Here is a 17,054-nt window from a genome sequence, read left to right as displayed (position 1 = left end):
TGCAGCAAGTAGAGCTGCTGCCTCACAGTACCAGTCTCCCAGATTCAACCCTGACCTCCAGTCTTATCTGTGTGGAGCTTGCATGCTCCCCCCCGTGACTGCAAAGGGTTTCCTTCAGATGTTCCGAGTTCCTCCCACATCCCAATATTATACAATTTGATGGTTTAACTGGCCACTGTAAATTCCTCCTCATGTGTAGCGGAGAGGTAGAATTAGAGAAGGGGCCACATATTTACCTCCCCCTCCAAGAATACTTTGAAGCACAGTTTGCACCTATAGCAACACACACACAAAGTGCTGGTGGAGCTCAGTGAGTCAGGCAGCACCTATGGGGGAAAACAAACAGTCGACATTTCAGGCCAAGCCCCTTCATCAGGACTGACCTTATCTCCATTCTGCACCTATAGCAGCTCGCTCCTTGCTCAATTGCCCAGGTCTCTCTCATTCCGAGACCGGGAACCATTATTTCCTTTGTGTGTTCCATATGAAAGACATCGGCTCCTGTAAGGGCCGGTCTGGTGTGCACACCATCCTGTACCTTACTGCAGAAAACCCCACAGTAAATTTTTCACTGGTTCACCATGCACTCTTCCCCTGCTTAATGGGCCCAAATAGATTGCATTCAAATTCTAGGCCTTAAAGCTGAACGTATCAATTTTCACTGGAATTTCAATGTATTCAACCAACCACAAGACGTTTTCTTCACAAGTTTAACCCTGCAGGCCACAACTTCTCTTCTATTTACAGGCTTCTGGGGTAATAAATTTCACACCTTCCATGGTTACCCATATACATTTGTACCTTGTAACCTTTGATGATGCCGTTGTGGGACTCGGGGGGAGGCGGCTTCCAGCTGACCAAAATGCTGTCATTCCTGCTCTCTGTAGTCGCGATGATAACACTGTGAGGTGGAGCATCAGGTACTGCACGTGAAACACAAGGGATGGCAGGTTAAATGTCAAGCACCCCCATCAAAGGTGCGCCATTAGTGATTCCACCAATCACTTCAGTCCATAAAATATTGGGATAGTTTAAAAGGAACACTGCAAGATGTGAGGGAACTTTTGTGCAGAAATATTACTGTAAAAATAATTGATTTTTACAGCGTCAGTTGGCACTCACTGGATTCTGTAATACCCAACTTCCTTAACAGAGTGCAAGAAAAAGAAAATCATTGAATGGCTACAACGTACAAGAAAGTTGTTCAATCTATCATGTCCATCCAGATCTCTACCAGAGCAACCTTTCTCCATAGCCTTGCAAATTTCTTTTTCCTTCACCATCTACTTACTCAGATTCTTATCAAAGGCCACTATGAAACCTGCCTTCACCTCCTCCAGAGGCCATGCACTGCAGATTCCAAACACGCCTTCAGTTCCCTCCTAATTCTCCTTCCTTTTCTTTTGTACTTGTCACCCCCAGGCCACTACGCCAAAGGCAACCGTCTCCCACTCTCCATTCTGTCCCCGATCCTAATCATTCAATATTGAATCTTGAAATTGATCATTAATTTAATATTCCCTTCTTCAGAGATGTGCAGGGCAAGCTTTGTTCTCCATTCTGACAGTGGTGGGTGCCTAGAATGCAGTGGCAAACGTGCTAGTGGAGGCAAATACAACAGAGGTATCGTAGAGAATGGTGGATAATTGTGTAGGCGGAAGGAACTAGTTTAGTTAGGCACTTAATTGCTAATTTAACAAGTTTGGCACAATATCATGAACTGCAGGGCCTATTCCAGAGCAGTACTGTTCTATGTTCCAAAGAAAACAGTCCTAGGTTCTCTGATCTAACTTTGTAGCTGTAATGCTTCATAGAGTTATAGAGTCACACAGAAAAGATTGGCCCACCTTCCCCACTCTGAACACCTAGCACGCTATTTCCATTTCATTCATTCCATAATTCCATCAATTCATTCGCGAGCCCCCTCTCCCACCAATTCTCCCACTCCATCTACAGTTCTGTGCAAACGTATTCAGCACATTTATATATAGCGAGACTTTTGCACAGTACTGTAGTCATTTTATGTATTGCACTGAATTGCTACTACAAAAGAAAAACAAATTTCATGACATACGTGAGTGATGATAAACCTGATTCAGATATGGGTCTCTATTGTGGACTGAGAGTGGGAATGGGGCAGGGAGAGGGGAATCATGGTTGGGAAAAGGGGAAGGGAGAGGGGAGGGAGCACAAGGCACCACAGCGACATTCTGTAATGATCAATAAATCAATTGTTTGGAATCAAGTGACCTTGTCTGGGGTGTCTCAGGGCTGGGTGTGTCTGCATCCACGCCACCCGTAGCCCTCCCCCGCCCACCTGCTCCTGGCACTCCTTCTCAACTACCTGTCCCACACCCTTTCAATGGTGATCCACCCTCACAACATCCTTTGCTCCCGCCAGATTTACAAACCCTCTCTCCACTCCACGTCGACAAACACAGTGTTATGCAAAAAGTCTAAGGCAGCTTCGCTTTATGGCCCAAAAACTTTTGCACAGTAACGTCTATTCTAGGGACGATTCATGAGGCCAATCAACCTCTTAATCTGTATATGTTTGGGATGCAGGAGAAAAGCAGAGCACTCAAAGGAAACGCACAAATCTCAGCATCCATTCTCAAATCTTCTCTGAATGTTCTCTAATTACTTTACTATGATGTGGTGACTAGAAATGAACTCAAGATTATTTTGCTGCTTTTAACTCCAGAGGAAAAATTGGCTCAACTAGAAATATTTTCTTCAGAATAGAGGAGACTGAAGGGAGACTGCTTTGTGGTGTATAAAAGTACGAAGGGCCAAAATGGAATCAATGGGATCAACCTGAGGTTGGTTAAGAGTCTCAAAAATTGGTTAAGAATCTGCCCAATCACAATTAAACAGTACCTGGATGCTGAGGCCCGCAAAGAAACAGGTTCAGTACTGGAATGTGGGATTGGCCTCAGCAGCTGTTCTGTGACTGGCACAGATACGATGGGCTGAATGGTCTCCTTCTTTAATTCCATGAACTCAAAGCGCTATGGAGTCACAGAACAGAAACATGCCCCTCAGCTCACCTGCTCTCCTGCCTAGTCACGTCTATTTGCACCCAGCCTATAACCCTCCTAACTAATCCCATCCATGTACTTGTCCAAACTTCTTTCCTAAATGTTATAATTGAATCTGCTTCTACCATTTCCACAGGCAGCTTATTCCACATGCTGTGAAGAAGCTTCCTGGTAAATATTTCAGCTTTTATTCTAAACACAAGACCTCTAATTCTAATCTCAATAAACCTGAGGAGAAAAAGTCTGCATGCATTCACCCTACCTACACCACTCAATTTTGTATACCTCTATCAAATCTCCCCTCATTCTTTTGCACTCTAGCGAATAAAGTCTTACCTTATTCAACCTCTCCCTATAAAACAGGTCCTCAAGTCCTGGTAACATCCTTGTAAATTTTCTCTGCATTCTTCCAAGTTATTGATATCTTTCCGGAAAGTAGGTGACCAGAACCACACACATTCTAAATTCAGCCTCACCAACGTCTCCTGCCCTTTACTGTTCTAACAAGAGATTGTAGACTGCCAGCAGGTACCAATCTATTGTGCCCGTGTCTCACCTTCCTCTGGAATCCTTCCATGCCTTGTGTTACTGTCTGGACTGCAAAACTTTCTATTATATGCTTGAACCTTGAACTCGTACTTGTAGCCCCTCTTGAGAGTGGCCAGCACTGTATCCTCTTCCACTGGGTTGGCAACCTGTTGCAACATCCAGCCCGAGCTCAGGGGCATCAGGGAACGAAACAAAACGTTAAATCCCTCAATGTACTGAGACGGTGAGATAACCTGCAGAAACAGAAACCAGGTGACCTGTAAGCAGATAATGAAACTCACATCTAGCCCCCCTGTGGGCATTAGCTTTAATACGAAACATCAAAAGAGAAAATCAAGCGGAATTACAGGGATTAGTCAGACTGAGTCATCTTTGCTCAGGGCAGCAGCATAGGTAATAACATTGTCACCAGTATCTCTCAACTCCCCATTTCTGATCCCTGCCCTGTAATTCCAACTTGAAACCATTCTTGAGCAGACACTATCTAATGCTAGTTTTAAAATCCAATCAGTGAAGTGGAATTGGATGTCCCACAATGACCAGCTTAAAAAAGGGCTTTAGATTCGGGGCTAAAGTACCTGGAAGCTGCTTGAGAAAATTTGACAGTCCTAAAAACCATGGGTGAAATTAAGGCTTTTTATTTCCAGTATTACCATGGTGGTAGCCATAACTGTTAGAAAATAGGGCAGCATTTCACTGCTAGCATTGGAGGTATCCTACCACAGGAGGTATCCTCTTGAGCTCTAGTACATAACATGAGATAGCATATCAGGAGTAGATGTATTACTGTCTATGCTGAATGTGAGATTCATATGGTTTTGTGCTCACTTTATGCAATCCCAACATATCTACAGCATAATATAAATTCTGGGATAAGATCCTATTGAACTGTAACACAAGTCATTAACATCGTCACTTAAGAGCCTCCCTTCCTTGTAAGAATTGTAAGAATCTAAGGAAGGGAGGCCCTTTAATTTCATATGTTATTAATCATTCAAACAAAGATTTGGAAGAAGTTCCATCACCACCAAAACATTTCCATGTATTTACATTTAAATAGAAACTCACAAAGATCGGAAAGGGATGGGCTCAATTCATACTTTTAACTGGCTGATTCCATTGGTAATGCCATCAGAAAACCAGCCAGAAGGATTCTTGTTTTGATTCCCTAAATGCACAGAAAGATTTTCGAACTTTTATCACCACTGAGTCCTGTTCACTGCTTAAACTTAAGCAGGTATGATGTCGTGGATGTCACAGAGCCTTGGACTTAGAAGAGCACAAAGTTCCTTAGTGTGCACATAATGGACAATCTAACCTGGACCCACAACACCTCCTCACTAGTCAAGAAGGCACAGCAGTGTCTACACTTTCTGAGGAGATTGAGGTGTGCGAGGCTCCTGCTCCATTCTCACAACTTTCTACCATCGAGTGTGCTGTCTGGCTGCATCTTTGTGTGGTACGGAAGCTGCAAAGCATCTGACAGCAAGATCCTACACAGGATAGTAAAAACCACCTGGAGGATCACCGGGGTCTCCCTCCCCTGTTTGAGAGTTTTACTGGGAGCACTGTAGACGAAGAGCCCAAAACATTACTGAGGATCCCTACCACCCATCCCACAATCTCTTTGACCTGCTACCATCAGGAAGTGGGTACAGAAGCATCAGAACTAGGACTGCCAGACTGGGGAACAGCTTCTTCCCTCAGGCTGTGAAACTAATGACTACCCTGCCACCACCGAGGTCTTGTCACAAGGACAGCGAGCTTTTTACTACACTGTTCATTGTTTACCTTTGCTGCACGCTACGTGCATTTTGAATTATATTTCATGAATTTATTTATGGTAATATTTTGTTTTATGTGCTGTGTGTGATTTTTTTTTGTGGGTGCACCGTGGTCTGGAGGAATATTGTTTTGCTTGGTTGTATACATGTACAGGTACAGTCCATTGACAACAAACAAACTTGATCTTGGCTGGAAGTTCACAATTGGGAGCTTAACATTCAAGGATAAAATTGGTATCGAAAGGACAGGCAGGTGCACAGAGGGGTTGGGGTGGCTCTATTCAGAAAAAAATGAAATCAAATCATTAAAAAGAAGTGACACAGGATTAGAAGATTTAGAATCCTTGTGGGTAGAGTTAATAAAATGCAACGGTTTAAAGACCCTGATGGGAGTTATATAAAGGCCTCTGAACAGTGGGGTACAAATTATAATGGGAGATGAAAAAGGCATGTAAAAAAGGCAATGTTATGATCATCATGGATTTCAATCTGCAGGGAGATTGGGAAAATCAGGCTGGTGCTGGATCCCAAGAGAATAAATTTGCCGAATGCCTATGAGATGACTTTTTAGAACAGCTTGTGTTTGAGCCCACTAGGGGAAAGGCAATTCTGGATTGAGTGTTGTATAATGAACTGGTTTTGATTGAAGAGCTGAAGGTAAAGGAACCCCAAGGAAGCAGTGCAGTTTGAGAGGGAGATGCTAAAACCAAATGTATCAGTATTACAGTAGAGTGAAGGAAACTATGGAGGCATGAAAGAGGAGCTGGCCAAAGTTTATTGGAAGGGGGCACTAGCAGGGATGATGGCAGAGCACCAATAGCTGTCGTTTCTAGGCGTAATTCAAAAGACGCAGATCTGTTCATCCCAAGGAAGAAGCAGCATTCTAAAGGGTGGATGAGACAACCATGGCTGACAAGGGAAGGCAAAGACAGTATAAGTGCCAAAAAGAGGCATGCAATATTGCAAAAATTAGTGGGAAGCTAGAGTTTTGGGAAACTTTTAAAAACCAGCAGAAGGCAACTTAAAAAAAAGCAAAGGTGAGCTAGCCAATAATATAAAAGAAGATACCAAAAGTTTTTTTTCCAGATATGTAAAGAATAAAAGAGTCAAGAGTGGATATCAGATCCACTGGAAATGACACTGAAGAGGTAGTAATGGGGGACAAAGAAATGGCAGACAAACAATAAGTATTTTGCATCAGTCTTCACTGTAGAAAATGCCAGCAATATGCCAGAAGTTCGAATCTGTCAGGGAGCAGAAGTGAGTACAGTCACTATTACTAAGGAAATGGTGTTTAAGAACCTGAAAGGTCTGAAGGGTTAATCACCTGAACCAAATTGAATACGCCCCATGGTTCAGAAAGAGATAACTGAAGAGACTGTGGAGGATTTAGTCATGATTTTTCAAGAATTCTGGGATGGTTCTGGAGGACTAGAAAAGTTGCATATGTCACTCCACTCTAAGAAGTGAGGGAGGCAAAAGACAGGAAAATATAGAGCTTTGTCTAACTTCAGTGGTTGGGAAGATGTACATTATTAAGAATTGGTGTGTCACCAAAGACACTCGCAAATTTCCACAGATGTACATGGAGAGCATTCTAACAGGCTACATCAACGTCCAGTGTGGAGGGGCCACTGCACAGGATAGGAAAAAGATGGAGAGGGTTGTAAATTCAGCCAATGCCATCATGGACACTAGCCTCCCCGCCATCAAGGAAATCTTCAACATCAAATGCCTCGAAAAGGTATCATCCATCATTAAGGACCACCACTACCCAGGACATGCCTTCTTCTCATGCCAGCCATCAGAGAGGAGACAGAGGAGCTTCCTCTCCCTCCATCAGAGTTCTGTATGAACAATGAACCTATGAACACTACCTCACAGCTTATTGATGTAACTTGTAGTATTGCATATTTCATGTATTGCACAGTACTGCTATCACAAATTTTACAAGTTTCATAATATATATCAGTGATAATAAACCTGTTTCTGCAACATCAAGTAGGTTAGGTAGGTCAGATAGGAATGCTGACTCTTTTTCCAAAGGTCGTCAAATAATCAAAAACATTTTTACGATAATCCAATTGTGTCAATATTGTCAAGACTAGTTTTTTTATTAGCAATTTAATTGTTAAGTGATATTAAATTCCCAAGCTTCTTATATGGAATTCATGTCTCTGGATCACTGGTCTAGGTCTCTACTTTGGTAATTCAGAGACACCTTCCAAAACTTCCCAATAAATGGAGGCAGCACAAGAGTATCTGTTGAGCATCGCTCTACACATACATGGAGGCTCATGACAATATTATCTAAAATAAAGTGGTAACCACTTGAACATTAGGGGAGATCAGAGGCCCACCTTCCAGTGGAGACGGACGTGTGAAGATGATGGAAGAATGGTAATGTTGTGTAGGTATACACGGACATCCAGCAACTCCTGTTGGATAACCTTCCTTCTCTCCCTCTGACCAGTATCTGGAGCATCTGAAGGTGATAAAAACATGAGCCAGTAACAGCGGTCACATCTGGTACACACACATGATTATTTATCTTTCGTTTTTAAATGCTTTCCAATCGTCATTGACCATTTCTACCTTATTTCCCTCTTATTTTTGAGCCTATAAGAGTAGAGGGCAGATAAAAAGATCATCCTTGGTGGTCAGTAAGGACTAGATTGACTGGATGCATGGATGATGTGCCTGATGGCTGGTCATAGCTTCACAGTGCTATTTTAGAGTCAAGGTTAGGAGATAGTTCTTCACTCAGAGTTGTGAGCCTATGAACTTCTCTCCTACAGAAAGCAGTGAAGGGTAAATCAATGAATATACTCAAGGAGGAGGTAGATGTACTCTCAGTGGCCACTTTATTAGGTTTGCCTGTACATGTGCTCGTTAATGCAAATATCTAATCAGCCAATTATGTGATGGCTGATTAGATATGTATAAGAGTACGCAGACAGGGTCAAGGGGTTCCGTTTTTGCTCAGAACAAACATCTGAATGGGGAAGAAATGTGACCTAAGTGACTTTGGCCATGCAATGATTGTTGATGCCAGATGGGGTGGTTTGAGCATCTCAGAAACTGCTGATCTCCTGCAGCGTTCACGCACAACAGTCTCCAGAGTCTACAGAGAATGGTGTAAAAAAACAAAAAGCATAAAACATCCAGAGCAGCAGCAGTTCTGTGGGCAAAAACGTCTTGTTAATGAGCGAGTCAGAGGAGAATGGCCAGACTGGTTCAAGCTGATAGGAAGGCAACAGTAACTCAAATAACCATGCATTACAACAGTGGTGTGCAGAACAGCATCTCTGAACGTGTTGAACCTTGAAGTGGCTGAACTACAACAGCAAAAGACCATGAATATAGATTCAGTGGCCACTTTATTAAGTATAGGAGGTACCTAATAAAGTGGCCACTGAGTATATATTTCTTAATGCTGAAAGATCAAGGGATATGGGAGAAGGCAGGAATAAGACATCTGAGTTGATGATCAACCATGATCATGTTGATGGTGCAGCCGAACCAAAGGTGGGATTGGGCCTCACCATCAATTTTCTACACTTAAAGTTTACCCATTCCACCACTGACCAACCAGGCCAACTCCTGGGAGAGATGAAGAGAAAAAGAAATACCCCAAAATGTATGGAAATCTATAATTTATGGCAAGAATAGAAGGCAATTTTCAATAAAACCTGATAGCAATTAAACACACCCCAGGAGATCACAGTCACCATCACTGGGACTCAGGGTGACCTACTCTATTATTCCACCCAACCTCTGTTAATGGACAAATTGATCACAGTCAGGGAACCCTTCTGCTCTCTATTTGATGTTTATAGTAAAGTGGATGTTTGTATACAAGCTAACAACTTTATCTCAAAGTTAACAGGTCCATTGAGAAACCTGATATCTAACCAAGGTCAAAGCTTTATTATTTCATACATTCCTCAGTCATTCCTAATCCACTGATGCACACATGCAAACAGCCTGTCAACATGGAACAAGTCTAATCTTTACTCCAATTCAAAAAGGCCTCAACTAAATCACAGTAACATTGAATGGGACCTATATAAGGTTTCATGAGTTTCAAAAACAATGCAGTATTTAATAAGAAATCAAAGCTGATGTAAAAGCAAAAGGGAAGGCATAGAACAAAGCAAAAATTAGTGGGAAGACAGAGGATTGGACAGTTTTTAAAACCCTACAGAGAGCAACTAAAAGTGGATAGTAAAAGCTTTTTCAAGTCTGCAAAAAATAAAAGAGATGAGAGTTGATATAGGACCGCTAGGAAATGAGGCCGGAGAAATAACGGGTGTGAGGGAAGAGAAGTGGGTGCAGTTACTATTACAAGGGAGGAGGTGCTCGAAAAACTGAAAGACCTAAGGATACATAAGTCACCCGGGCCAGATGAACTGCACCCTAGGGTTCTGAAAGAGGTAGTGGTAGAGATTGTGGAGGCATTAGTAATGATCTTTCAAAAATCATTGAACTCTGGCATGGTGCCAGAGGGCTGGAAAACCGCAAGTGTCACTCCACTCTTTAAGAAAGGGGGAAGGCAGCAGAAAGGAAATTATACACCAGTTAGCCTGACCTCAGTGGGGTTGGGAAGATGTTGGAGTCAATTGTTATGGCCTTCCGAAAGTCCAACATCCACTGCATCCCCTTTATCTATCCTATGTGTAATCTCTTCACAGAAATGAAACAAGTTTGTCAGGCAAGGATTTCCCTAAAGAAAACCATGCTGACTTCATCCTATCTTGTCCTGTGTCACCAAGTACTCAGTAACTTCATCCTTAACAACTGACTCCACACATGAGACTGCTTATCAAGTTAAGAGCACATGGCATTACAGGAAAGTTACTGGCATGGTTACAGCAATGGCTGATTGATAGCAGTTAGTGAGTGGGAATAAAAGGATCCTTTTCTGGTTGGCTGCCAGTGACTAGTGGTGTTCCGCAGGGGTCGGTGTTGGGACCGTTTCTTTTTATGCTGTATATCAACAATGTAGATGATGTAATAGATGGCTTTGTTGCCAAGTTTGCGGGTGATATGAATATTGGTGCAGGGGCAGGTAGTGTTGAGGAAACAGGTAGGCTGCAGAAGGACTTAGACAGATTAGAAGAATGGGCAAGAAAGTGGCAAATGAAATACAATGTTGGAAAATGTACGGTCATGCACTTTGGTAGAAGAAATAAATGTGCAGATGATTTTCTAAACAGGGAGGAAATCCAAAAATCTGAGATACAAAGGGACTTGGGAATCCTAGTGCAGAACACGCTAAGGATCAACTTGCATGTAGAGTCAGTAATGAGGAAGGCAAATGCCATGTTAGCATTCATTTCAAGAGGTCTAGAATACAAGAGCAGGTATGTGATACTGAAGATTTATAAGGCACTGGTGAGGCCTCACCTTGAGTATTGTGAACAGTTTTGGGCTCCTCATCTAAGAAAAGATTTGCTGGCATTGGAGAGGGTTCAGAGGTTCACAAGGATGATTCTGGGAGTGAAAGAGTTATCATACAAGGAACATTTGATAGCTCCGAGTCTGCACTTGCTGGGATTTAGAAGGATGAGAGGGGATATCACTGAAACCTTTTGAATGTTGAAAGGCCTAGATTGAGTAGATGTGGAAAGGATGTTTCCCATGGTAGAGGAGTCTAGGACAAGAGGGCACAGCTTCAGGATAGAGGGGCATCCATTTGAAACAGAAATGCAGAATTTTTTTTTTGCCAGAGGGTGGTGAATTTGTGGTATTTATTACCATAGGCAGCTGTGGAGGCCAGGTCATTGGGTGTATTTAAGGCAGAGTTTGATAGGTTCTTGATTGGACATGGCATCAAAGGTTATGGGGAGAAGGCCGGGGAGTGGGGCTGAGGAAAAAAGGATCTGCCATGACTGAAGGGCGGAGCAGTTTCGACAGGCCAAATGACCTAATTCTGCTCTTATGTTTTATAGTCTAATGGACATGAGGAAGGCATTATAACATCAATTACTTTGGCACAGCATTATAGGTTGAAGGGTCTGTTCCTGTATAATACTGCTTTTTTTTAATGTTTCAATATAGATCATCAACACCAGAATGTGCCATTTTGTATGACATGGGCGATCATGGCCTCATGACCATGATTGTTCTTGGCCCATTCTACAGAAGTGCCTTCTTCAGAACAGTGTCTTTACAAGATGGGCAATCCACTGTCAATACGCTTCAGAGATTGTCCGCCTGGCATCAGTGGTCGCATAAACAGGACTTGCGATATGCACCTGCTGCTCCCACGGCTTCTGGTCTTATGGTCTTACAGCCTTAATCAAACTGATAAAGGACCACAGTACCTAGTTCAATTTTAATAATGGCTGTGCTAGTTACAAACAGAAATGTTGCTAAAACACTCGGCTCTTTCTCCCACACAATAAGTTCAGTTTTCAGTGTGCATAATGTACATGTGGTGACTGTTGGCTCTGCAATAACCATGATACTTCTCATCTGTACTAATATCAGCTGTCAGACCTGAGTCTTTATCTTTTAACATTAAAATCTGGTCATTATCTGCTTTTTTTCCCCCTCTGAAGTCCCAAAACTTTGATTCATCTACAAACTGTGGCTATGATAATGTAATTAATTCTTTTTCCAACCTAACATTTGTCTGCCAGTCTTGGAGGCTTTCGAATAATTAATATATGGCATCACATTAAAGGATTTTCTAACTCAATGACAATCAGGCTACCGGCATTCAGGTGCCTCTCAACCCCCTCATAAGTGAAACGGTGATGGTGACATCACCAACGTTTCTAAACTCCATGCAACGAGTTCAAATAAGGCACTCACTGATGAGATCCTCAAAATTGCTTTAGAACCCTGATTCAATGGTAGCAGCCGCACTTCTAAGATGGATGCTTGCAAGTCATAGTCTTATTTCAAGGACAAGGACAATACCGAGTCCAACACTGCGAGTGCCTGACTCTGTGGGAAGGGATGATTTCTGATTGTTAAAATAAGACATCATCTATTCTGCCATACCAGCGTTAAAGATCCCCTTGGGGTTATTTCGGTTAGTTTTGTTTTGCTTTCCTTTATTGCAATTCCCTTAATAAATGACCCTTCTTAATAAATTAAATTTCATTTCAATCCTTTTAATAATACATGGTCCTTTTCAAAAATTAAATTCATAATATTAGCCTAAGCTATTGCTTGGATAGCATGCCCAGACTGTCTAGAAAAACAATTAGGTGCACTAAATTGTCCTTATTAAAACTCAACATTATCCTGGGCCAAAGGCCCCTTTCACATCATCTAATAGAAAGTCAATTCCAGTTTAAAAGATTTGGGTTTAAGTTGGCATACAGGTAAATAAATAACCTCCTGCTGCCAATACAACACTGTCCTTTCACCAATTTAACAAATTCTATCATAAAACACTCACTTTTAACCACATAATTGGACTATTACACAGTACTTCATGCAAAAAGACTTCTTTTCTCTACGCTTTCTGTGTGTGGATTCCGTTCACTCCACCATTATGCTTTCCCAGAAACTCACTCACTGTCGTCAGTCAACTGTTGCAAGCTCACACATACCTTGTACAACAAGGGAGACAGAGGCAGCAGATGAACCCACCGAATTCTCAGCCAGGCAGGTGTAGAGGCCGGCATCGCTAAAAGCAGTGTAATGAATCCTTATTGTGTTATCAGAGTTCACCTCGTACCTGTCGAATCAAAGCAGCAATTTAATCACAAGGGGAAATCAAACTTTCATCTCTCTCCTGACTGCGACCTTGCTGTGAAGTCACACCTCGGATCTGTCCACCACCAGCTAGCGTAATAAAGCTGAGAGGAGAATACGGAAAAGGACACCTTACCTCATTGCTTTACAGGGGTGTGGGCTAGGCTGCTCTGTCAGATTAAGGCTTTAATAAAATGCACTCAAGAGCATATCAAACCTTGCATGGAATAGCTGCAAGGGAAGCTTCTATCCTGCTGCTAAGAGACTCTTGAACAGTTCTCTTGTGCAATAAAGATGACCTCTTGATTTCCCCGTCTAACTTGTTATGGCCCTTACACCTTTTTTGTCTATCTGCACTGCACTTTCTCTGTAATTATGTTATAGTTTTTTCCATTGGTACTACCTGAATGTACTTGGGTATGAAATCTGTCTGAAGGGCTTTTCACTGTACCTCAGGACATACTGTATGACAATGGAAATAAACCAATTAAACCACTGATTTGGAATAAAGGCATGGGAGTCCCAACTAATACTTATCCCTTGGGTAAGCTGACAGCTACACTCCCTGCGTTGCAGCAATGACTAATGTTTCATTGATTGCTAAGCCCTTTAACATAGAGTCAAAGAGAATTACAGGACATGAACTGTCCCATCAGCTATCTGGGTTGATGCTGACCATCAAGCACACATTATTACATTAACCCTACTCCAAGCTTTCCCCACATCTCCAACAACACCTCCTCCCAAATCCCCCTCACCCCCAGATTCTGCCACTCCCTTCCACACAAGGGGGAACTTAAAGCAGACTATTCATCTGCCAAACCAGAACATCCTGAGATGAGGGAGAAATCGGGAGCATTTGGAAGAAACCCAGGTTTTCAGTGAGAGAACATGCAAACTCCACACAGACGGCACCGAAGGTCGGGGTTGAACCCGGATCACTGGAACTGTGCTGTCCATGTTCTAAGACTGTGAAGAAAGCTGAATGTAAATTCTTTTTCACCCAAACAACTGGACAAAACAAATCTAAATCCATACAGTACTGTGCAAAAATCTTAGGCACATATACTGTACATATTGCTAGGATATCTAAGACTTTTGCACAGAACTGTAGTAATTTTATGTGCTGCACTGTTCTGCTGCCACAAAAAACAAGTTTCATTATATATAAATCTAATTCTGATTTGGGTCTCCATTGCGGACTGAGAGTGGGAAGGGAGCAGAGAGGGGGGGAATCATGGTTGGGAAAAGGGGAAGGGATAGGGAAACACCAGAGAGACATTCTGTAATGATCAATAAACCAATTGTTTGGAATCAAATGACCTTGCCTGGTGTCTCAGGGCTGGGAATGTCTGCACCCGTGCCACCCCCTGCCCCTGGCACACCTTCTCTGCCACCTGTCCCACAACCCTCACCATGGCGCTCCACCCTCATCATAACCAACTTCCTTTGTTCCTGCCAGACTTACAAACTTGCTCTCCATTCCAAATTGACAAATACAGTACTGTGCAAAGGTCTTACGCATCCTGGCTCTATATATTATTTTTATATATTTATATGCACACACACACATATATACACCTCAGACTTTTGCACAGTACTGTACATCAATTCCAGGAACACTGCTTGGGTGGCAAATTTACTGTCAGCTAACCGTTAAAGTCACTTCACTGACCTCCCAACGGGAAGCTCTCCATTTTCCTTCTTCCAACGTACTTGAGGCATCGGATCACCTCGAGCTTTGCAGGTAAACTGGACGCTATTTCCAGCTGTTACTGTTTCATCACTCGGCCTTTGAATGAAGGTTGGCTTTTCTGGAAAAAAGGGGATTCGAAAATTATTATCACATGAAATGCGAGTGCTCACTGGAAGCCAGATCTGCCTTGCCCCAGCCAAGAATGAATAAAGGTTGCTGACGGAGAATAATTTAAGATCCCAAAATCTGGGTAGATGTGGCGATAGCAAAACCATCCATCAGAGGAGTGAGATGATGTACAGTTCCAAAAGTAGACCCCATGTATGTCCCCTTGTAATTCAGTCTAGCACTCCAACGTGATGAAGGAACATTGTACTAGTGTCACAGAGTGATTGGTAATATCACATGGACACTCTAAACACGTCTATTCCATGTTTTTATCCAAATGTTTTCAAATGTTGTTCTTAATGCTAATGGTGCAATAGAAATGAGCTGGCCCAGGACCTAGAGGATGATGGATACAAACTCTCCTCCAGTCTTTGTCTTGCTTTCAACAAGAATTTTGCAACCAAGCATTTGGTGCCCTTAGAAATGAATCACCAGTGACTGTACCGGTCTTGCTCAAAGAAACAAGGTCAAGGCTTCCACTTACGCAGAGTCTACAGGAACCATCATTAACTGAACTTCTACCAACATTGCTGCAGAGAAGTCACCAAAGACAGGAATTCCTTCAAAGAAGGCACACGGGACTGCAGATGCTGGAATCTGGAGCGACAAACAATCTGCTGGAGGAACTCAGGGGTCATACTACCTAGTGGGATGTTTCAGATGAAATGCCTACATCACGAGTGAGAGTAGAGGGGTCAGATGGCCAGTGTAAAGAGAAGAAGGGGAGTGATGGGGCAGGAGTCTGAGGTGATTGGTGGGCAGAGAAGGGGTGCAAGTTGTTTGTTCGTTCATTATATACGTGTCATATGGCAGAGGTGATCATAGTGTCATGTACCCCGTGAGGGGAATAAAGAAACCAGCAGAAATGGAAACCACTTTGGAGTCTAGTATTGCTAATAACTAATAATATTTATTAATAACTATGCAATACAGTAAACTAAGTGAAGGTAAATCAAACAGGTTAGCAAGAATTATATAAGTAAGTAAGTAAATCAGTAAGTGTGGAAAAATATGTATGAAAACCAAGCTTCTTTAAGTCTAGGGGTAAAAAGATACAGTCTTACGATGTGGAGTAAAGTTCAGTTGCGGAATTTAGTTGAATAGTGATGGGGGGGAGGAGAGAGAGGGAGCGAGGGAGAGAGACACACACACACACACACACACACACACACACACACAGAGTCTTCAGGTGAGCTGTTGCTGTCGATTTCCTCATCATCCTCCGAAATCCTTCACAAGTCACCGACTGTGACTTTAACAACAAAGGGGACCGTACTTCGGTGTGGTTGAGCTGTCTACCCAGGCCAGGGTCGGACACATGGACAACTCCCCACTGGTGTTGCCTTTGAATTTTCACTGGCAGAGCAATTGGATCAATCCGCCTGATCGATCCTCCAAAACCCACTTTCTCTGCGGGCACAACAATGCTCACTCAGTGTCCAAATCATGTGTCTGTGGTCTGTATCATCTGACCTCCCATTTATTTCACTGTGCTGAGCATCACCTGTCATTCAAAGAGTCCCTCCTTCCTTTGTCTGTAAAGAAATGCAAGCAAGCAACAAGTCCTTGAAAGTAACATCAGTAATGTACTGTTGGTCACCATAGCAACTTTCGAGCTGCTTGGTGCTGTCTCCAAACCAAACTCAGCAGAAATCCAAAGTTACTTCCAGTGCCTTAAAGTGACAGTCCAAACGTCAATCTTCGTCTCTCTCTCTCTCTCTTTTTAAAACAAACTATCGATGATAAATAACTCTCTCTCTGTCTCTCTTCAAACAGTTAATAGGGGCACTCCTGGATCCCCTCACAATAGTCTTTCCAGAACCATGATTATTCTTGGCAAATATTTCTGCAGAACTAGTTTACCATTGCCTTCTTCTGGGCAGTGTCTTTGCAAGCCAGGTGGCCCCAGCCATTATCAATACTCTTCAGAAATTGCCTGCCTGGTGTCAGTGGTCACATAACCAGGAATTGCGATATGCACCAGCTGTTCATACGACCATCCGCCACCTACTTCACAAGAAGCTGACTCGGGGGACTAAGCAGGTGCTGCACTTTACCCAAGGACGACCCGCAGACTAGCCAAGGGAAGGACCGCCTTAC

General features: G+C 42.7%; 1 protein-coding gene across 3 annotated transcripts in view; it reads right to left on the bottom strand.

Moving 5' to 3' along the window:
* robo4 (roundabout, axon guidance receptor, homolog 4 (Drosophila)) overlaps positions 1-17,054 on the bottom strand; it is a 113,633-nt gene that overhangs the window by 51,555 nt on the left and 45,024 nt on the right. For all 3 annotated transcript variants that reach the window (XM_063038288.1, XM_063038289.1, XM_063038290.1), the window contains exons 5-9: positions 14,766-14,904; positions 12,946-13,073; positions 7,735-7,859; positions 3,598-3,823; positions 802-923 (exon numbers count right to left, since the gene is read on the bottom strand). In XM_063038288.1, coding sequence (XP_062894358.1) covers positions 802-923; positions 3,598-3,823; positions 7,735-7,859; positions 12,946-13,073; positions 14,766-14,904 — 740 coding nt within the window. The remainder of the gene's footprint in view (positions 1-801; positions 924-3,597; positions 3,824-7,734; positions 7,860-12,945; positions 13,074-14,765; positions 14,905-17,054) is intronic.

This window comes from Mobula hypostoma, chromosome X2 (assembly GCF_963921235.1).
Source record: "Mobula hypostoma chromosome X2, sMobHyp1.1, whole genome shotgun sequence".
NCBI classification, from domain to species: domain Eukaryota; kingdom Metazoa; phylum Chordata; class Chondrichthyes; order Myliobatiformes; family Myliobatidae; genus Mobula; species Mobula hypostoma.
Note: the sequence above shows the minus strand (reverse complement) of the source record. Positions and strands in the feature narration are given on the sequence as shown.